This window comes from Notolepis coatsorum (genome assembly GCF_963971535.1).
Source record: "Notolepis coatsorum genome assembly, chromosome: 10".
NCBI classification, from domain to species: domain Eukaryota; kingdom Metazoa; phylum Chordata; class Actinopteri; order Aulopiformes; family Paralepididae; genus Notolepis; species Notolepis coatsorum.
Window position 1 is genome coordinate 76,878,236 of NC_140174.1, and position 23,420 is coordinate 76,901,655.

At 43.3% G+C, this 23,420-nt stretch overlaps 1 protein-coding gene across 1 annotated transcript in view; it reads left to right on the forward strand.

Moving 5' to 3' along the window:
* Positions 1–1,985: 1,985 nt before the first annotated feature.
* The window catches only part of scn4aa (sodium channel, voltage-gated, type IV, alpha, a), a gene marked incomplete at its 3' end in the record, with an annotated part of 112,566 nt that continues 91,131 nt past the window's right edge, over positions 1,986–23,420 (forward strand). The window contains 14 exon segments of the mRNA XM_084323065.1: positions 1,986–2,267; positions 2,642–2,772; positions 3,634–3,714; positions 3,825–3,953; positions 6,550–6,641; positions 10,738–11,031; positions 11,135–11,198; positions 11,436–11,577; positions 13,443–13,640; positions 14,187–14,363; positions 16,394–16,529; positions 18,859–19,097; positions 19,206–19,379; positions 19,509–19,865. Coding sequence (XP_084179191.1) covers positions 2,013–2,267; positions 2,642–2,772; positions 3,634–3,714; positions 3,825–3,953; positions 6,550–6,641; positions 10,738–11,031; positions 11,135–11,198; positions 11,436–11,577; positions 13,443–13,640; positions 14,187–14,363; positions 16,394–16,529; positions 18,859–19,097; positions 19,206–19,379; positions 19,509–19,865 — 2,469 coding nt within the window. The 5' untranslated portion in view covers positions 1,986–2,012.

The following is a 23,420-nucleotide window of genomic DNA, read 5'->3' on the forward strand; positions in this document are numbered from 1 at the left end:
GGGGTCTTTCATTATTCTGCAGGCTCTGGATTTGCACCTCCTGTTATATAAGTCCTGCAGGGGTGGTAGTGCAATACCCGTAGTACGCTCTGCTGAGCGCACCACTCTCTGGAGTGCCTTCCTGTCCTGTGCCGTGCTGTTTCCAAACCAGGCAGTGATGTTTCCAGTCAGAATGCTCTCTACAGCCCCAGAATAGAAAGAGTGGAGTATCTTCCCCGATACTCTGAACTTCCTTAACTGTCTCAGGTGATAGAGGCGCTGTTTCGCCTTTTTCACCACAGAATCTATGTGTGTTGACCATGTCAGGTCGTCTGTGATGTGGACTCCCAGGTACTTGTAACTGCTCACCCTGTCCACGATAGCCCCGTTTATCCACAGTGGCGTGTATGTCCCCTGCTGTATTCTCCTAAAATCCATGATCAGCTCTTTGGTTTTACCAATGTTCAGGAGTAGGTTGTTATCCCGGCACCAGCGTGCCAGTTTATCAACCTCCTCCCGATAGGCCTTCTCGTCATTGTTAGAGATCAGCCCCACCACCACTGTGTCGTCCGCAAACTTGGAGTTGGAGCTGAACCTGGCCACACAGTCATGTGTGCACAGTGAATACAGCAGGGGGCTCAGAACGCAGCCCTGGGGGGACCCGATACTCAGGGTGATTTTGCTAGAGATATGACCCCCCACCCTGACCGCCTGGGGCCTGTCACTTAGAAAGTCCAGGATCCAGGCGCTCATGGCGGAGCTCAGACCCAGATCGATCAGCTTGTCAACCAGTCTGGTGGGGACTATGGTGTTGAAAGCTGAACTATAGTCAATGAACAGCAATCTCACATAGCCCCCCTTCTGTCTGTCAAGGTGAGATAGGGTGTTGTGTAGTACTTGGGAGACCGCGTCGTCAGTGGACCTGTTTGTCCTATATGCGAACTGCAGTGGGTCCATGTTACTAGGGAGAGAGACACAGATGTGTTAGTTTGGGGAGGGTATTGGGGTTAGTGATGTGGGTGGGGCGTAGGTTGTAGGGTTGGAAAGGGGGCTGGACATAAATCAAGGCAGCTAAGCCTACAATCATTACTTACACTCATAATACACCAGGGACGTGCCGTCCATATAAGCAAGGTAAGCAGTGCTTACCCAATGGTTTTACTTTATTTAAGCATTCAACAGCCCTTATATGGGCAACGTGTATGGCCCTTGATTTGAAACATTATATCGCGACTGGCAACTTTTCTTTTTTGTGGGTAATTTGATCATAAAGTTCGCCACTGTAACTCTCCGCTTACTGTTTATTAGTGGGTTCTAGGGCATACATTTGCGTGAATGGCATTTCCTTGACACTGCACTCATCCATGACATTTGTGCTTGGCACAATGTGTAATTAAGTGTATTAAAATATTTGTATGCTTACCCAATCTCAAAGCTCACGGCATGTGCCTGATATACACACACACACACACACACACACACACACACACACACACACACACACACACACACACACACACACACACACACACACACACACACACACACACACACACACACACACACACACACACACACACACACACACGGATATTGTTTGCAAGTACCAATTACTCATCCTCACATCACACAAAAACTGTGTAATTGTTGTAATCCCTGTAAGTCACTTCACTTGGTCTTTCATTGCCTGCTCATATTGTTTGTAAAGAGATCTGCATACTTTGGTTTGTAACATTCCTTTCATTATTGCTGCATACCGTATGTGATGCACTATAGTCAAACTAGCTTCCTTGAACGTAATAACTATAATATATGCTCAATTGTATTTTTGTTCCATTTTGAACAGCTTCCCAAATGAGTCACATTACTCTGTTGTGTGTCATATGTTTGGTAACCGTATCTCACCGCAGAAACCCATAAACCTGCTGCCAGCATTTTATATAGTTCACTGTACCCAATCATGTCCCTCTCTCTCTCTGGCCAGCCCTCTCTAGAGAGACCCCGGAGTGGCGGTATCCCTTCGCAATGCGAAGATGGCATCCATACTCCCTCCCCCAGGCATGTCTGCGTATCGCCGCTTCACCCCAGAGTCGCTGGCGGTGATCGAGAGGCTCGCGGAGGAGAGGAAGAGGGCGGCAGTAGAGGGCCACAAAGAGGAAGGGGAGCCGCTGGCCCCCCATCGGGACCTGGAGGCGGGCAAGAGCGTCCCCGCGATCTTCGGAAACCCTCCACCAGAGTTACTCAACACACCTCTGGAGGACATGGACCCCTTCTACAAAGAACAGAAAGTCAGTCCCAGCCAGGCGACAGGAAACATTATTACTGGGCAGTGAAACCCCAGTTGAAACACGTGACCACAGTATACACATTGGTGTTTAGTGAGCTGCTATCCTATATTTACTGCCTCCTTTGCCTGTCTCCGGTAATAAGGCAGGAGGGGTCGCTTGACATCTATTTCCATTTAGTTGTTATACAATATCACTCGTACAGTGCATTACCGGTATGCAAGCTTTACATTTTGAATCTCAAGTTAATAATTAAGTTAATTAAGTTCGTAATTCTTATATATTAACATTATTATTTTAGTAGCAGCTAAGTTACATTATATGGTGCAACCATGTGTATACTGTATATATACACCATCTCTCTTTGTATTTTTCAGACATTTGTTGTAATCAGCAATGGAAACACAATCTTCAGGTTCAATGCTGAAGCGGCCTGTTACCTTCTGAGCCCCTTTAGTTTGGTTAGAAGAGGATCCATCAAAATTCTCATACATTCATATCCTTTTTTATATTGTCTTCATTGGGTTGGGTTGTTGGGAAGTCGGGGCGGGCCAGTTTTCCAGCTACGAGGATTTCCCAATATCAGGAATGTGACTCATTGATGTTAAAACGTGGTCCCAAGAAAATTTATATTCTAACAAAAAATGTCTGTAGTAATATCTGATTGAGATGTAAAGCTACAGCCAAAATGACTTCTGGACTGCTGAGAAACCCCTCAACTTGATGAGCTGATCGAGTTGTTATTGACCACCAGTTTGGTTTCTGTCTGAATGGTACTCAGTGCGAAGATAAGATAGGATATTCCTATTGATTCGCTTGGGGAAATTCAGGCACCATAGCAGCATGGGGAAGGGGGAGGGGAGGTACAGGTATGGGCAGGGTAATAGAAGAAAGACAATCAAATGCAATCTGAATATACCTATTAACAGAAAAATAAACTGTAAACAAAGGTGCATCGAGGGACTGTATGCCCTGCCGGTCATAATATACGTTACAATAAATATAGACAATACTGATTTTTTTATCTGAATATATACTATGAGTAAAAGTATGAGGAATGATGTAATTGATACAATTATGAATGCAAGGTGGTTTGAATGCTGGGGTCACAGTAATTTCTGACCTCAATGATATGGGGTCACCTGCATCAAAATATCAGGAACCCCTGTGATAAAAATAAATTGTATTAATGAATTATTTAATCTTAGTCTTAACAGTTTTTGAACTTTAATAGCTTCCATACTATCATGCCTCTTTCCTACATGTGACATGATCTGTTTTGTGTCTTCATGCCTAATAATTGACTTGAGTTAAAATGTATTGATTATGTTGGAGATCATTTTCCTTAACTCTTTATCAAATTATTTAGCATGTTCATCATGATTACCATTCTGGCAAACTGTGTGTTCATGACGATGAGCAACCCACCAGCATGGAGTAAACTTGTAGAGTGAGTATAATACGTTTTATTTTGGTTTGTTTGGTTTAAGATTGAGCTTCTATTGCACTTGCCGTTGTTATGTGTCTTTTGGAAGCTCACGGTACCTCATCTTTTCACAGGTATGTTTTTACTGGTATTTATACCTTTGAGGCAACAACCAAAGTTTTCTCTAGAGGCTTCTGTATGGGATCTTTTACATTCCTTCGAGATCCATGGAATTGGCTGGATTTCATGGTGATCAGCATGGCGTGAGTATCTGAGCACACTGAGCAGCCTCTCCATCGTGCAGGTCAGGAACGTAATGTTCTCAACCTATTTTAAAATAGCAATATATTGATGTGAAAACAAAGCTGTGTTTGAACATATAATGCTGTTGAATAGAAGTGATTGTAGATAGTGATAAAAAAGGGTCCATCAGTGATCACTGATTATATGTTTGGCCTCTGAAGTATAACTTAATTTGCCATTTGATGAACGAAGTGGAGCAGTCTAAACATACACTACTTAAAGGAACACGCCAACTTTTTGGGAAATTCGCTTATTTGCCATCTACCCTGGAGTTAGACAAGCAGATACATACCCATTTTTTCTCTGTGCATGCATTAGGCTTAGGGAACAGCCTACTGTATGTGTGCCATTGTAGCCTAGTTCCCAACAATCACTCCAAATACACTCCAAATACAACTCAAAAACTTTCCTTATTTCTTTAATTGGAAATTTTTGTTTTCTGCGGTTAGGTGGCCGAGCGGAGATTGCGTTCGTCACCAACCCCGGAGCTGTGAGCTGGATTCGCCTGTTCGAATCCAGCTCACAGCTCCGGGGTTGTCACCAGCTTGGCTGGCCGTCTGCACTAATACAATTGGCTGTATTAGAGGGTGGGAGAAGCTGGCGGGGTGGGTCCGGGTCGTTGTAAACAGCGACTCCTACAGTTCGGTCGGGGCGCCTGCTAAGCGCGGATAGGACTTGAGGGGGATAGTGTGATCCTCCCACACGCTACGCCCTCTCGATGAGAATCCGCGCTGCCAGGTGAAAAGAAGCGGTGATTGGCTGGACGTGTGTCGGAGGAAGCACGTGGTAGCCTCCACTCTCCCAGATGATCTGACTGTGGGGGGTAAGTGCGCAGCGACCAGGAAGGGACTGGGAATTGGCATAGGACTAACATTGGGATGGGAGAAAATCGGAGGAAAAATGGAGGGGGAAAAAGATAAATAAAAAAAAAAAAAAAAAAATTGTTTTCTAAGCAGTAAGCAGATATATACTCTGAACTACTGCTGGGCGCAGTGATTTCACGCATCACCCCCCACCCCCCCCCGTTCTAACTTTACTCAATGAAAGCGCATCTTGTCGCTAGCTACAAGTCGCATTGCTTTTATTGATGGAAGTTAGAAAGGGGGGAGGGGTGCTGTGTGAAATCACTGCGCCCAGACAGTAGGGGTTCGGCAGAGTGCTTAGAAAACGAAAATGTCTAATAATTTTTTTTTCTCCACGTGGTAAATACACAGGTCACAACATGTTTACAGGAAAGTTTTCGAGTTGTATTTGGAGTGTATTTAGAGTGTTGGGAACTAGGCTACACTGGCACACCTACTTCCAGTGAATCATGACGCTAAGCTAACAGTGCGGCTGTTCCCTAAGCCTAAATGCATGCACAGAGAAGAAAAGGGTATGTATCTGCTTGTCTAACACCAGGGTAGATGGCAAATAAGCAAATTTCTCAAAAAGTTGGTGTGTTCCTTTAATCATGTCATCTGCCCCAGCACAAACCAAATTATGTCATCTGCCCCAGCACAAACAAATCATGGCATATGCCCCAGCACAAACCAAATCATACGTTGTATACTGTATCTCCGTATGTTGTGTTCATCTTTGTATTTACAGTTCAGATGTTTAAAATAGGAATACAACATTTCTCTGACTAATGGCTTTGATTAATTGTAGGCAGTTTGCAACGGACACCTGTTGGCGTTATCACTTATCATGTTATCACTGTAGCTATTTACACCTGGGTGATCAATACAGATACATCTTATCCTATGTACTGTAGCTATTTACACCCGGGTGATCAATAAAGATACATCTTATCTTATGTACTGTAGCTATTTACACCTGGGTGATCAATAAAGATACATCTTATCCTATGTACTGTAGCTATTTACACCTGGGTGATCAATAAAGATACATTTTATCTTATGTACTGTAGCTATTTACACCTGGGTGATCAATAAATATACATCTTATCCTATGTACTGTAGCTATTTACACCTGGGTGATCAATAAAGATACATCTTATCCTATGTACTGTAGCTATTTACACCTGGGTGATCAATAAAGATACTGTACATCTTATCCTATGTACTGTAGCTATTTACACCTGGGTGATCAATAAAGATACATCTTATCCTATGTACTGTAGCTATTGACACCTGGTCGGCTAGTACATGAGAACCCAGGAGCAGAATACAGACAGGCAGGCAGACAGCCAGGGGGTAAAACCCAATGGTGGGTGGGTTTATTAATGAAGGGCAGGGGGAAGGTAGAGGCATAAATAATATATTTACATATTGTAGCAAAAATCTATTCAGACTTTTACTGATACAAAAAGTCAATATATTACTTATGGCTATAACATAATGTACATTATGTACCCTTTTTTCCTGTGGTTGATTAGTACTTTATTATGTTTTCTGATGAGACCATGTTTGCAGAGCTGTCTCTATGCCTGTACGCCACAGCCTCCAAACCTCCACGTAGGCGAGGGGGTGTAAATAGACCTATAACTGCCGTGTGACTCTTCTCTCCCGGGTGCACATAGACATGTCGTTAATGGCATGTGTCTCCCTTCAGGTACATCACTGAGTTTGTTGACCTTGGCAACGTGTCAGCCCTCAGGACGTTTCGTGTCCTTCGAGCCCTTAAAACAATTACTGTGATTCCTGGTAAGTTTTCATTCATTCACACACGTATGTCATTTGCTGTTTTCTCTCTGGTCTTAAGCAGTGGTAGATTATAAAACCATATATATTGACCGTTGACCTGGATGATTTAGTGTCAAGAGATGTATGTCATTGTTGAACAACTATCCAATGGGTGCATTCTTACTCTGTACTTTACACAGGGGTGGAAACTAAGTCAATTATTTTGATTCAAGTGCAGTGCTGAAGTGCCGTTTTGACATACGTCTACTGTACATTAACACATTCGGGGCCATTGGGATTAGACAGGCCCCAGTCTATGAGGTCAGCTTTTCATTACAAGTTTTCACTTGTTTGTAGAGCTAAATCTATATTTTATATTATTGCTATGTGTCCATTGAGCAATTTATTTTAGGTACTGTAGCATTTTTTCTTTTTAATTGTTTGTGTAAAACTTTTATTGTGGGGATTGTATTGCATGTATTCTTGTGTTTTTATATTGTATGTTTTTATAATGTCTGTACTGTATGTGGCACCAAGACAAATCCCAATCAACCATGTGTTGAAATGGCAATAAAGTTTTCTATTCTATTCTATTGTCATTGTCAATTGACAGTATAAACCTTCCCTTCAATATGCCATAGAGAAATAATTTTGTCATCAATACGTTCCCGTTTTATAGCATCGTGAATATGAACGTTATATCGGAATGGTCTGGGGTAATTCCTGCAAAGCTAGTTATAGGGCGCTAAGCTAATAATGTTAAATTGATTGGCGTTTTGGCCGTACACAAGCTAGAGTTAAAAATCTAAATACATATGATTGGTATCATGTTCCACCATGAATGCATGAAAGGGGGGGGGGGGGGCGGGGGAAGTTGTTTCTGATTGATTACCAATAACGGCATTCGTTATCGCAACATCATATGCTGACCGGGTGGATGGCTATGAGAACCAGAAACAAGAAACAACAAGAAAATTTACATCAAATCGCTCTTACCTGTGGCCGGTTGGATTCCAAAAAGAATTTCCCAGTTATTTGATCGTCATCTGGTAGAGCGATATGTTCATTGGCTGATGCTATATTCCTTTACTCCATACTGAATTCGGCGTCGCAAAAAGTATTCCAGGCGATCTGGTGAAGCCATAGCTTCAGGCTAACAGAATAGTCCACCCGGAGCGAAAAAAAAGTGACACCAGGTCTGCAACAGGGGAAACTACATTCTCGAGACAGCGCCAATACCAGGATCTGGCCGGTACTGCACTTTCGGAGTCCCATTATGCCTTTTCCAGCCAAAATACAGCTCTGTGACTTTTTTTTGTATCTACTTTTTCTCCCATTTTCTATTTTTCTCCCATCCCAATTTCATATCATCCAATTCTACCCTCCCCTGTCTCGAACGCCGTTAGGCCATGCCTCCCACAAGCCGGCTGTAATGTGGACGAAGCCATACATTGCACGAGTCCCCTCCGGTACTCGAGGTAGCAGCCGTCGCATCTTTTCACTTGCACAGCGCGATCTTTCAGCGTCGGGGGTCTGCGTTTGGAGGGCACGCCGCCCCCGTCGCTTCCTGATTCTACTGCGCAGGCGCACCATCCGACCTGTAGGAGTCGCTGTCCACAACGTCCGATCCCCACCCATCAGCTTCCCACCCCCTAATACTGCCAAATGTATTAGTGTGAACGACCAGCCAAGCTGAAAGCAATGTGGAGAGCTGGGCTCGAACCCAGCGTCTCCTGCATTTGTGGTGAGCGCCTTGCCCACTGCACCACCTAGCCGCCCTTACAGCTCCGTGACTTTGAGTAGGATATTAAAATGGAATAAAAGCAAAAACAAGTTTTAAAACGTATATATACGTGATTGGCCGTCAAGCGCTGGCTCCCAATAACGTATATATACGTGATTGGCCGCCATTGTGTTAAGTCAGTACCATTCGTTATGCTTTTACTCCACAACACATCAAAGGGAATATCCTACTTTTTAACTCCACATGTATCTGAACCCTCCAGTTACTAGTTATTTTCTAGAAAAGGGGTTTTTCATACAAAACACAAGTTGGTGAAAATTTATTATTTCTGAGTTCAATTCTGGCAACTATAAGAGAAAGTATCCTGAGTAAATGGACCAGCAGCAATGCATCGAATTGCATCAACAGTACTTCATTACAAGAATGTAATGTCAACATTTTTGTTTTACTTAGTTTTAATACTTAACACATCCAGCGCCAAAAACGCTGTCCAGCGTTATTGCCCACCATGCGTTGTCTGCCAGGATCGCTGTACAGCGTTTTTGAGATCAATATTTCATAATTCATCCACCCACCCCCGGTGCTGCAGCTGGACCCTAGATGTGACTGCAACGGCGGCTCAATACCGCTGCCTGGTGGATGGTCGGGCGAGTTACACTCGCAAAACAGGAAGTGCCATCGGTGCATCGAGGAAAGTCCTCCGGCAGTCACATCTCGTTACGGGACTCCCGACAGACACTGTAGTACATATGGATTGCTTTCTAAACGTAATAATCGATATGATTTCGGCGTTTATTGCGCCATGCAAACCGGAAATGGACCTAGGCGATCGGCGTCGTATAATTGGGATCTTTCACCGCCAGTCTCATTGGCCCACGGTAAGACGAATATAACGTTATTTTCAACCCGATTGTGCATTTCCTTGTTTGCAAACCATCTGATCAATATGGTTACTGATGATCAAGGAATTATAAACGACCCCCCCCCCCCCTTTCCTTCACGCATGATGAAGCATAATGTATACCGATAATATACATTTGAATTTTTTAATATAGCATGTATGGGAAAGAAACGGCAATCGATAATCTATATATGCGTTTGGGCCTATAACTAGCGTTTTTGGAATTACAGCAGAAAAGATTAAAAACATACTTATATTCTAGAAGGTATTAACACAACAATGTATGAATGAAAAAGTATAACGTTCCCACATCCTGAACGATAGATAATCGATGTTGAATGGGCCATAGTAATGTCAATATAGCAATACAATTTTAAAAGTTATAGCCCTGCAAAGAAGGTAAACATCTCCATAGGCTTACAGCGGTGGCAGAGAGGGGTATGAGATGGGCATACTGCCCGGCGGGCAATGTCCTTTCACTACCACACTACAGACGCTGTCCACAACGTCCGATCCCCACCCACCGGCTTTCCCACCCCCTAATACTGCCAATTGTATTAGTATGAACGACCAGCCAAGCCGAGAGCTGGGCTCGAACCCAGCATCTCCTGCGTTAGTGGCGAGTGCCTTGCCCACTGCGCCACTTAGCCGCACCACACTACAGAAGGTTAACCTTTCACTACCACACCACAGACAGTTAACCTTCTGTAGTGTGGTTGTGAAAGGGTTAACCCTTTGTTGTGTGGCAGTGAAAGGGTTAACCTTCGGTATTGTCGCAGTGAAAGGGTTAACCCTTTGGTAGTGAAAGGGTTAAGGACATTCAAAATCAATATTAAACTTCCATCACTACTAATCCATTAGGATATTTCTACTTTTACCTAAAGCGACAATGTGTCCTTTTTTAAATGAATGAATTAAGTTCTGGAGTGTGTACAGAGCAAATGCACGAGACACCAGAACGTTTGAGGCTAGAGCAGCCGTGTTGAAGTGCTGGTGGCCAGTCTGCTCTACACACTCCAGAATAAAATAATAATAATAATAATAGTTTTGCACACATTTATTTAGTTTGATAGTTATTGAGATTAAATGAGTTTGGCCACCAGTGATGTCATTGGCGATATTGAATCACTGTTGTGCTGTTATTAACAGCTCAATGAAATTATATGGTAGCTGACGCTGTCCCTATTGCTATTACATCTACATCATTTCATGGAGCTGTAATCAACACAAGGATTCAATGTCCCTGATGACATCACTGTTGGCCATATTGAAAGTAATTTACTCTTTTCACATAATATCTGTCAAACTAAATTAATATGTGCAAAAGTGAGTTTTTGCATATGTGTGAGATTATGTGCAAAATAAATTAGGATTGTTTTTGGTGAAGTGTCCCTTTAATAACATACATTCATGATCACCTGATAATGTTTCACAATAGAGTTTCACTAACACTGTGTCTTGTGTGCTGCCAGGTTTGAAAACCATCGTGGGAGCCCTGGTCCAGTCAGTGAAGAAGATGGTAGACGTGATGATCCTTACCGTCTTTGCCCTTGCGGTCTTTGCCCTCATTGGCCTTCAGCTTTTCATGGGAAATCTGCGGCAGAAGTGCGTGCGATGGCCCATTGCCCTGAATGACACGGCATTCGAAGACTTCAACTCCACTTCTTCATTCAGTGACACCATGGCCTTCAACAGTACCATGGATTTCAATGACACAGCATATTCTAACAATACTTTCGATTTCACGGAGTATATCGAAAATATCGGTAGGTGTAGAATTTTTTGTCCTCACTCTTATTGGGGGACCAACACTGTCCTCGATGGAATTCATTTGATCATGCATCTCACGTCTGTCTCTTTTGGTTATAGAGAATCACTATTATTTGGAGGGCAGCCTAGATGCCCTTCTTTGTGGAAACAGCTCAGACGCCGGGTATGTTGCGTTATCATAATGCACGATGCAAATAGGATCTGGTTTATTTATCTTCAACCTCCATTATTTATAATGATAAGGCTTATTAGCCCGTTTGGATCTTGACTCCGTTTCAAATGTTGAATGATAGTATTTTTTTTCTTTGCCATCAAAAGATGTATTGTCATAGTTTGAGGTTGAGAAGGGAGGGGAAGGTTGCTTTGCAAACTGATTCTTCACCACTGCCCCTGTTGATAGAAAGTGCCCAGAAGGATACACGTGTCTGAAGGCTGGAAGGAACCCCAACTATGGCTACACCAGCTACGACTCCTTCGGCTGGGCGTTCCTGGCCCTCTTCAGACTCATGACCCAGGACTACTGGGAGAATCTCTTTCAGCTGGTTGGCACTCTTTTCATTCGCTTCACATTCATTCATGATTTCTGTTTTTTTTTATGTCTGACATGAGATTGATTGATTGATTGATTGATTGATTGATTGATTGATTGAAAACTTTATTAACATATTGCAGAATGGGTACAATACAGTACGGCTCAATACACACAACTGCTACGAGGATGCAGACCAGAAAAAGACTTTCGTCTTGTTTACATCAGGGTCCTCCATTTTCAATTCATCAGGACATTTAAGTTCAAGTTTCTTTATTAGTTGACATGCAAAGATACAGAATACCTTCACATGGAATGCTTTTTTCTGTTATGCTCCTATGAGGATCATAGGACGCTTGGATCATACACATACAGCTCATTACAGTAATATTCCACAATTATTACATTTTAGATAGTAATAATGGTACAGAGCCTTGAGACAAACATATGCATATTCACCACCGCAAACAGACTGGCAGCCGTCATAGGCAGCGCCATTTACGGAAGGAGGGGGGAGTGGGTTGGGGTTGTTACAGGGCTGTAGGGGGGGGGGGGAGTGGGAGGGGGGGGGGTGGGGGGGAGTGCACAAGCCAAGTCCTGGGTGGGGGAGGTCTCCCTCACACGAGGCAGCCGACAGTGCAGCGCCAATGCAGAGGAAGGGGGGGGGGGGGGTGGGACTAGGGATTGGGGGTGTGGGAAGCCGCTCGCCACTCTTATCTCCCAGAGGGCCTTCGACTCCAGAGCTCTCGGTTCGACCTTGGACCAGGAATTTGTTTTGGCTGACTGACTGGCACAATTTATCCCAGCCACGTCCCTTTAAATTTGATTTGAATAGAGTGGAATATAACTCTATTGATTTGAGTGGAGTGAGTTTTAACAACTCCGTCCAAATGACTGAATGCATTATTAGTCCAAGTGTCCAAGTGTCTTATCAGTTCATTTTGGTAGATCCTGTGCGCGGTAAACAGATCCAAAATCTTCTTATTGCAGTCCAAAAGCTTCGATAATCCAAAAATGACCACGTCTTCAAGTTGGTAACCCGATTATGATGTCCCAATAGGCAGAGAGGGTTAGCCTTATTCTGCTTCTTGAAGAAAATATGCAATCCACTGATTAGATCCATTTAGAGTTGATTTGAGTATAGTCCGGCCACCGGCACGAAGCAGGGCATAGCAGCGTCGGGCTCCATGGAGCAGTAGAGGCGGCGGTAGGAACGGCCTTGAAGGCCTAGGGAGAGAGGAAAGAAATGCGACTTGTCTCCTCTGCAAGAGGTGGGAGGTACATACAAGACATACAAATATACAGTACTGTGTAAGAAAGGGGAAAAAAAGAGATCATGAGAAATATATATACATCCGAAGGGAAAGAAACTACATGGAGGGGGTTGGGTGGGTGGGTGGGGGGGATTTGGACATTTATAGAGGCCAGTTTCTAATTGCAGCCACCCGTAGGTGCTCTTTGAGAGTGGTTTTGAAGGAGGGTAGGGATTCACATTATTTTACGGCTGTGGGTAGGGCGTTCCACATTAGTGTGGCATAATTGCGAAAACGTGTTGCAAGAATGCAAGATCATTTTTAAAGGAACACCAACATTATGGGAAATGTGCTCACTGTCTTTTCCAGAGTCAGACAAGAAGATTGATACCAATTTCCTCTCTGTGCGTTCAACAGAAAGCTATCCAGCTAACTTAGCACAAATAGAAGCAGATACCTATAGCTTAAAACCTGCAGCTGGTTAGTTTTCTACCGAACACATGGAGAGGAAATCTCCTCGTCCGACTCAAGAGAAGACGATAAAGAGCATTTCCCCATAACCTCGGCGTGTTCCTTTAAGGTCCTGTCCTTAGTTCTCGCAGTTTCCTCTCCTCTCTGAATGCAGACCCTGCGGGCAGCTGGGAAGACGTACATGTTGTTCTTCGTGATAGTCATCTTCCTGGGCTCCTTCTACCTCATCAACCTCATCCTGGCCGTGGTCGCCATGGCCTATGACGAGCAGAACGAGGCCACAATGAGGGAGGCCATTGAGAAGGAGGAGGAGTTCCAGCGGCTTCTGCTACAACTCAAAAGCCAAGAGCAGGTAACTACTGTATATAACTATTTATATGCCTGCATATAACCAGGGATTGACATTAACACGCGCCACACGCCAAATGTGGGTAGAATTCGGCAGTGGCGTGTAACTCTGTCATTCTTACCAGCCACTTTGGCGGGTAGACCATACAGCGTCACTGTTTTAGAGTGCTAGTGAATAGTCTCTCTCTCTCTCTCTCTCTCTCTCTCTCTCTCTCTCTCTCTCTCTCTCTCTCTCTCTCTCTCTCTCTCTCTCTCTCTCTCTCTCTTCTCTCTCTCTCTCTAGCCACAGTGGCTGGTGAGCCAATAAGTTAATGTCAAGCCCCTGCATATAACCCATATAACTTTGTATGATAGCATGTACAATAATGCTGTATATACCGTATACATATATATTTATATCTACTGTATATATATATTCATCCACATCTGTCTCAATATACCTGCTTATAATCCTTTTTACATACCTTCATACTGTAGTACAGTACACTATACTACTGCTATATTACTAAATAAACTAGAATGCAGAGTGACACTGTCTGTGGTTTGACAGGAACATGCTGATGGGAGCCAGTCGACTCCCACCAGTAAGAAGGCGCTCAGCCATCACAGCGGGTCTGAGTTTGCAGATGATGAGCGGGGCCTCGAGGACAACGAGGAAATCATCAAGGATTGTAACGGGAGGCTCATTCCACGACTGACCATCAACCGAGTCGCCACGGAGGACGAGGTCAGTCTGTGACCCTCCTGCTGCTGCAATACTACACTACTAGTCCAGTGTTGTTTTGAGAACACCACATATTTATTCCTTTATTGATCCCCTTGGGGAAATTCCGGCATCAGAGAAGCATGGGGGAGAGGGGAGGGGAGGTACACGTATGAGCATGGTAATAGACTAGTAGAAAGACATAAATATAGGCAATAAAATGTGATCTGAATATAAGAAATATGAGAAAATAAATGTAAAATAAACAGTGTAAACAATATAACTAACTCTGAGTATAAGAATACGAGAAAGTAAACTGTGTAATCAAAGGTGCAGATGAGGGTCAGTATGCCCTATCAGTTATATTATAGGTTACAATATGGGTAATAAAGAATTATAATCTGAATATATACTAAGGTAAAGTATACAGTATACACAGGTGCAGTATACACAAGGTACCCTAACTGGCATGATATTCCTTATAGGTTATACGCTGTAGTCCGTGCAGGTTGGTAAGAGTCAGATACACTTAGTGGTCAGACATTCCTAGTAGTTTTTTTTTTTTTTATCCACCTTTTCTCCCATTTTTTCTATATTTTTCTCCCATCCCAATTTCGTATCATCCAATTCAACCCTCCCCTGTCACGAACGCTGTTTCTTGCCTCCCACAAGCCGGCTGCAATGTGGACTAAGTCATACATAGCACAAGTCCCCTCCGGTACTTGAGGTAACAGCAGTCGCATCTTTTCACCTGCGCAGCTCGATCTCTCAGTGGCGAGGAGTAACGCGTGGGAGGCTCACGCTGCCCCCGACACTTCCTGATTCTACTGCGCAGGCGCACCAACCGACCTGTAGGAGTCGCTGTCCACAACGCCCGATCCCCACCCATCAGTTTCCCACCCTCTAATACTGCCAATTGTATTAGTACGGACGACCAGCCAAACTGAAAACAATGTGGAGAGCTGGATTCGAACACGAGAACCCAGCGTCTCCACATTGGTGGCGAGTGCCTTGCCCACTACACCACCTAGCCGCCCTAGACATTCCTAGTCGTTTTCGAGTTCTGCCGCTGAAGTCATTCATATGAAGTCAAGTGAGCTGTTGGGCTAGTTGGGATAACTTGTGATGTACTAACGATAAAACATGGAATGGGAAATAGTCAAACCATGCATGACACGTCTATCTCTCAATTACGTGCCATTGGCTAGAAGCAGCTGCATTTATTACCATTGTAATAAATAGCTCTGGCTAGAAGCACTATTGGACCACTGGTGCGGCATGCCTTGCTCTGTCTTTGATTTCTGAGCACTTTACATAGTCACTTTGTAGCACATGTTGGCTACTTTGTTTTATTCTACTATTTATTTGGACGCCTGATTCAGCATTTCTTTTTTTTTATTGAGAACAAATGGTACAAAGTCATACATCTTACATTTCACAGTTTGACCAAAAAACAGGCAAATAACAGACTAAAACTATTATTAAAGAGATGAAAGAAAAAAATTCAAAAGACAGCATTTTTTTATTGTCACCAGATAATTGGTTAATGATTGACCTTTCTTATTATTTACATGTTCCAGATACTGCATTAAAATAATCAAATCTATCAAATCGAATCCATCAGTTACAGAATAGCAGCTAATCACATCATAAAGAAATCATAAAGAAAAAGCCTAGCTAAATAAGGAGGCAAGAAACAACCCACCCCCCCCAAAAAAAAACAATACTAATCTTCTTACTATTTTTTACTATTATACGGAAGCGTGGGGTGAATAGCCGTGTGATAGACACATTGTCACATTGTCACATATAACGTTATTTTAAGATTCTAATGACACAAGCAATTTATTCTCAAACATCATTTTTATTCAACGGCGATCACCCACACATCGTCTCAACTCCGCCCACTAATGTGTCATAGAGCCGAGGATGGTATCCACGGAAACCAACGCCGTCAGGTCCCCCAACGAGGTAGATGCTCAGATCCACGGAAGAGGGGGGCGCTTATTTCCTATCTGTTAATTATTCTGTGACTAACAAACATTTTTCTCTAGTCTGCTTCAGAGGATGAACACAAGGAGGATAAGTCATTAGGCTCTCTGCACAGTGTGATGCACCTGGGAGATACACCAGGCCTGGTGAAGAGGAGGGCCAGTGCTATGACTGTGCTCACCAACGCAGCCATGGAAGGTACCGTGTTGTTGTTGTTTTTTAGTAGTTTTAAATCTTTTTGATATGTTGACAATATTTTGACCAATACTGATCCCAAAGATCTATTTAAAGGTGTAGAGTATGTAGAGTAATCATTTTCTTTTTAATAATACATCAACAGAGCTTTTAGGAAGCTGCAGAATAAAAGTATTGCTTTTCTCCCCCACACATGTATCCCCTCCCTACTTCCCATTTCCCCATGTGGAATGCACCTGATTGGATAAAATGCCAACAGCTCGTTGTTGCTAGTGCTTTAGTGTGACATCTAGTGGCTGAATATTATCTATAGCCCCTTTAATGTGAGTGATTATGCTGAATAACAAGATGCATTATTATACCGTGTCATCTATTTCAGGGGCCTGTTTGGTGGCTGAGTGACAGGGCATGAGTCTAGGAGACGTGTGAAGCCCCTTAGAAATACACCAGGCTTAGTCACAAGTTCATACAGGCTCTGCTCTAATGTGAACTGTAATTGCTTAGCTTATCCTGCGGTTGTTAATGTTGCATCCCCCGTTATCCAAGGCCAGTACAGTAGCATTGTGGCATTGTCCAGTGCCTGCCACACAGTGGTGTTAATCACATTGTGTGGGAGAGAGATTCCTGTGAACACAGGGTGGCATGTCCTCTTGGCGTTAAGCTTGGGACTATTTCAGCCTGACTGTTCCTTGGCATAGAGAAGGCATGAATAAAAATGTATTATCTATTATCATTTCTTTAATCATAGATAACCCATATGCTTATAAGAAATTGATGGTAGCCTATACCTAAGTTATCCAATATAGTACTATAGTAATATGTTAATCATCGACTGTTCCTAATGATAATCAAAAATGATATTTCTTTGCTCAATGCCAGTCAATCACGTATGCTTCCCTCCAGTGTGCTTCTGAATCTACACTTGAAATCTACACTTTCAATTCCCTGGTTTACAGCCTCTCTCAGTCTATCTGATACTGTTCACCTGCTATTCTGTTGCTATTCTGATTCTACACAATTTACTATCATGTATCTCATACTGTTGTTTATGGCTGGGGGCGATATGGAATACATACATTTTGTGAATATATTTTTAAAAGTATTGAAATATCAGGTATATCACATTATCTGTTTATGCATGCAAAATCACATTAACAGGTTCAGCGCCAGAGGTCGCTGTGGGCGTATGGCCGTGTGTGCCAGCAATTTGTTCAATGGGGATACATGCCGGTGTTTGCAGTGCTAAAACTATATTAAATATTATAGCTATGGATCTAATAACATAGTCGATTGTCATTGAGTTTCTTCTGGTCAAGATGCAAAAAACAGAGAATCCATACATTTCCGTTTTATACCGTGGTGAATATGAGTATAGTTTTAGAGTGATTCTGTGTAATCCCAGGAAACGCAGCCAAACAGCGTTTTACTGTATTTCATTATAAATCGTGCCATTCCTCGCCTGGATCAATAATCAATCTGAAATCAACGCTAGATTATCGGTATTATGTTTCATCATGCATGCATGAAAGGGTGGAGGGGAGGTCGTTTTTCTATGCTTCGATCGCCACCAACGGAATACGCTACACAGTACATTACAGACACACGCTCCGATCGCGGGGAAAGAATTATCGGATCAACGCAAGATTGATAACATATAGTCCTTACCTTGTCTATGCTGTACTGCAAAAAGAATAATTCCAAATACTGATCGAGATCGTGTTTCCAACGTAATCCAGCATTGGACATGAATGGGGGGGGGGGGTTGACCCTCATCGATTCCATCCCTATAACCCCTTGTCTTGCCGGAGTATTTAAACCCCGCCCGCAAGCCGCAGCTCGGCCCAGACAACAAGCCACATCGTTTCAAATGGAGTGCAATAGCGACCGCAAGGCGTTAGGCGGTGGTATTGGACGTTTGCGATCTCAGACTCATTCCCAATGATAACATCAGGCTGGATGGATGAATTATGAAGGGAAATATCGAATAAAAGAAATAACGATGAAAACCCGGCTTTTCTCGGGTTTGGCGCCCGACGTTCGGCGAGTTAACCCGAAATATGTCGGGTCTGGCATCCAATGTGTTAATGTCCATTGCGTTAAACTGCATGGTAATGTGAAGCGTGATATCAAACCAAATCCATATCATTTTTAAATAATAATGTCGATTATTTCTGATCTCATTTTGTGAGACATTTCGGACACACTCATAATTTCACCATAATGATCCCATCAAAAGATACCCAACAACAACAACAACAACAACAACAAGAAATTGCCCAGCCCTACTTTTGTTCAATAAATACTATGTTTGTCTTCCTGTCTGTCTCTGTAGATCTGGTGGAGGACCAGAGGCATTGTCCGCCCGGCTGGTACAGATTTGCAGACGTCTTCCTGAAGTGGAACTGCTACCAGCCTTGGGTGGTGTTTAAAGAGTGGGTACATTTTGTGGTGATGGATCCCTTCGTGGACCTGGGCATCACCATCTGCATCGTGCTCAACACTCTGTTCATGGCCATGGAGCACTACCCCATGTCCCCCGAATTTGACAACATGCTCTCCGTGGGGAATCTGGTGATTACATACCACTTGAAATTGTAATAAAAGTCCCAACATCTCTGACCGTGTTTCATCGATTCATGTACTGTGAACTTTCATTCCCGTACTTTTATTCCCATGTAGGTTTTCACTGGGATCTTCACAGCTGAGATGGTCTTTAAGCTCATCGCCATGGACCCCTACTACTACTTTCAGGTCGGCTGGAACATTTTCGACAGCATCATCGTCTCACTCAGCCTGGTGGAGTTAGGGTTGGCCAACGTCCAGGGCCTGTCTGTTCTAAGGTCCTTCCGTTTGGTAAGGACACGTTAGAAACTCCACTTACACACTTTGGTTCCTCTATGTCCATTTATTACAATGACATCACTGCCTGTGTATATTTACTGGTTGTTGTTTGTGTCATTCCTTTCGCCGTGTTGGAGATAGCTGCGTGTCTTCAAACTGGCCAAGTCCTGGCCCACCCTCAACATGCTGATCAAGATTATCGGGAACTCTGTCGGCGCTTTAGGAAACTTGACGTTGGTGCTGGCCATCATCGTCTTTATCTTTGCCGTGGTGGGCATGCAGCTCTTCGGCAAAAGTTACAAGGAATGCGTGTGCAAGATCGCAGCGGACTGTGAATTGCCGCGCTGGCACATGCACGACTTCTTCCACTCCTTCTTGATTGTGTTCCGTATTCTCTGCGGGGAGTGGATCGAGACCATGTGGGACTGTATGGAAGTGGCCGGAGCTGGGATGTGCTTAGTGGTGTTCATGATGGTCATGGTCATCGGGAATCTAGTGGTGAGTGCAACAATTCTTGATTACTAAACCTTAACCTTGAACCTGACATACATGAAAGTCTCCTCTTGTCCATTAGCAGCTTGGGTTACTTTTATGATGTGATGAAAGTTAAATAAAATAACTGTGCCATGCCTTGTGGGCGGTTGTACGGAAATAAAAACGAGAGTAAATCTTACTAGTAAAGAAGTCTGCGAATGCGCTTAGACTGGATGAGTCTTTCCAGCAGGTGGTCATTCCAGAGATCACATACGGCATGCCTCTCAACAACACATGCAATACCCAACCTCTGAACATCTGTCTCTGCTGTTAAGTTGTAAAGCTGGTAAACTGTTATCTGAAATCCTCTTAATCTAATGATCTTAGTGTTATAATACTCAAGTCATTCCGGGAGGTTTTGCGGTCAGGGAGGCTCAGTGGGCTACGCTGGGAAAGGTATCTTGGCAGCGCCTCCATTATGTCCTTTGTAGTCCTGCAAGACTCACACAACTGGCCTTGTCCTGGTACGCATACTTTGTGTACAACCCTTGTTCTGGTTTAAACATACTGCTCGTGAAGCTACTGTATACTCGCTTATCAGCGCAAGATAGAACAGTTCTCATAATACCTATTCTCTCTGTAATTTGTTTCAATAAACATAAACCTTGACCAATGCTCTGGACAAAACGTTTGAAGATCAGTTGTCTGGGTGAAAGGGGATCCAAGCAGGTTACACCTCCTTATATTTTCTTTCATTTTCACAAACGGCTCCTTTGCAGTTGCAAGATGAATCATGTAGTTGAACACTATCTAGGCGATCTTAGATAAGCATTGTCCCTCTTTCTATATGATCGACCGTTGTTACTGTTCTTTGGCTACCAGTGTATGCTCATTCGTGTCTCCATTGGAAAGCTCCTGGGACTGGCGCAAAGTGGCTTTTTACCAAATATGAAGCCATAACTTATTGTTACACCCTGTCTGAATGATACCAAGGGCAAACAGGCAGCTGGCTTATAACGTTGTTTCAACTGGGGAGGCTTACAGTATAATACATATATAAACACATCATGCTGTAATATACTGACAAAATATATGAATTACTGAGAAAGAAAACCTAGATGTGAATATTTATATTATATCACCACTGAAAAACACCACCCATTTAATTTATGTTCCCAACACATGGCATTAACTGTACCTTACGGAGGTTTATGATGGCCTACTAATGACTTAATTCATTAATGGATTATGGAATGCATGTAGACCACATTGTTACACAGCAGGGCAGCTGACGTCCCAGTCCACAGCGCCGCAGCACAGAAGCAGCTGTTCCTGCATTGCAGGACAAGAACATGCAGATGAGCGTTGAGCTGCTGGTGCCATAAGTGTCATATATATATACAGTATGATAGGAGCCAGATGCATTTCCTGTTGGGATATACATAAGAATGGAGACCAGACAGCTTGTCATGACGAGCTAACAAAAGCACTTGCTCTGCATTGTGCCAAACTATCAAGGCAAAGTTGTCCTCGCACTCAATCACCCCCCTCTCCCTTCCTTCCAACACAGTCTCAGTGTCTCTCTCTCTCTCTCTCTCTCTCTCTCTCTCTCTCTCTCTCTCTCTCTCTCTCTCTCTCTCTCTCTCTCTCTCTCTCTCTCTCTCTCTCTCTCTCTCTCTCTCTCTCTCTCTCTCTCCCCCCCCCCCCCCCCCCCCCCCCCCCCTCCCGGCTGTGCTATCTTCAAGACAAACAGTATAGCTACAAGCTGCAGTACTTACTCAGTTGGTGGGAGGGGGCTTCTATTTAAATCAAAATGACTTGAGCCAGCAAACAGTGGTTCTGACCTTGAGTATGTGATAAGATCCAGCTCAAGTGAGCACTGAGCACGCAAGGGAACAAACGCAGACAGCTGAGCAAGCGGAGTTCACAGGCACGGGGCAGGGAGAGACTGGGCCTGATGGAAAAGCCATTCAATAGCAGAATGCATTCTAATTCTAATTGAATTAATCTAATCGAATGCATCCATCTCCCTGTCTCCGGCTGTCTCGGAGCGATGACCGGAGTGTTGAACGTCCCATGATTAAGATGGGGAGGATGCGACCCTCTTTGCGTCGCCCCTGTGCCTCAAATAGATTCGCTATCAGCTCTATCTTTAATCTCTCAAAATGTTCAGTTGCTATCGCTATCAGCTCTATCTTTAATTTTTCAAAATGTTCAGTTGCTATTGCATGCACTCATCTGTGTTTCACTACACACATGAGTGCATGCTTACCAACTGTTAGTCTGCAACACTACTATCACCGACATCTAAGAAGGGAGATCCCCCCTTGAATGGCCCTTCTAAGGTTTCTCTCCTCCACACTGCCTGTGGAGCATTTTTTCCCTATTGTTAGGTTTTAGTGAGTTTTTCCTTACCTTCGCGTGGGGTATGTCTGGGAGTGCTTGCATTCTATTATTTATTTGCATTTATTTTAAATTTGTTGGACCTTATGGTGTTCTTGTTTTGTTCTTGACTTATTGTTATGTTTCTTCTTGACTTGTTTAAAGAAGACGTGTCCGGCCCATGGGGACATTAACGTGTGTTGTCGGGCCTTACAAATACATTTGATTTGATTTGATTTGAATTGATGCGGGTGGAAATTACATTACTCCCATCCATACCCATTACCCCAGCGTGTGGATTTACTGTGGAGCATATTGTGGACTACATACTAGTCTCATGCTGCATTCAGAGTGTGGAGCATATTGTGGACTACATACTAGTCTCATGCTGCATTCAGACTGGAGCATATTGTGGACTACATACTAGTCTCATGCTGCATTCAGAGTGTGGAGCATATTGTGGACTACATACTAGTCTCATGCTGCATTCAGAGTGTGGAGCATATTGTGGACTACATACTAGTCTCATGCTGCATTCAGAGTGTGGAGCATATTGTGGACTACATACTAGTCTCATGCTGCATTCAGAGTGTGGAGCATATTGTGGACTACATACTAGTCTCATGCTGCATTCAGACTGGAGCAGCAGAGCGGAGATGGTAAACTAGTTTCATGCTGCATTCATACTGCCTTCATGCTGCATTCAGAGTGCCTTCATGCTGTATTCAGACTTCCGCGGAAGAGCAGAGATGGTAAACCAGATATTATTTATTCTCTGTAAGAACAGTGAAATCTAATAATGCTGACGTCGGCAGTCAAAGGCAGAATGCGCTGCAGTAAAAATGTGAATATTAAACATTTCTCCGTCCTCCACCGCAGATTTTCCAACCGGATGTTGAGCATGTTAATAATGTGCTCTTGTTTAGCCTCCTACAAAAAGAGGAGATTATTCTTCAGACATGTTATTTGTGGAGGTTATGTTATCATTTGTTATCATCACCAACCATTTCCCAATAAGTGTAAGGATTCAAGTCGAGTCAAGTGTTCCTTTATGAATACCCTTGGGAAAATGCAGGTGTCATAGCAGCATGGTGGAGGGGGGAAGGGAGGTACAATACAAGCAGGGAAATATAATAGTAATATTAATGATAATAGTAATAGTAAAGATAATACAGTAATAATTCCCCAAATTCCCCA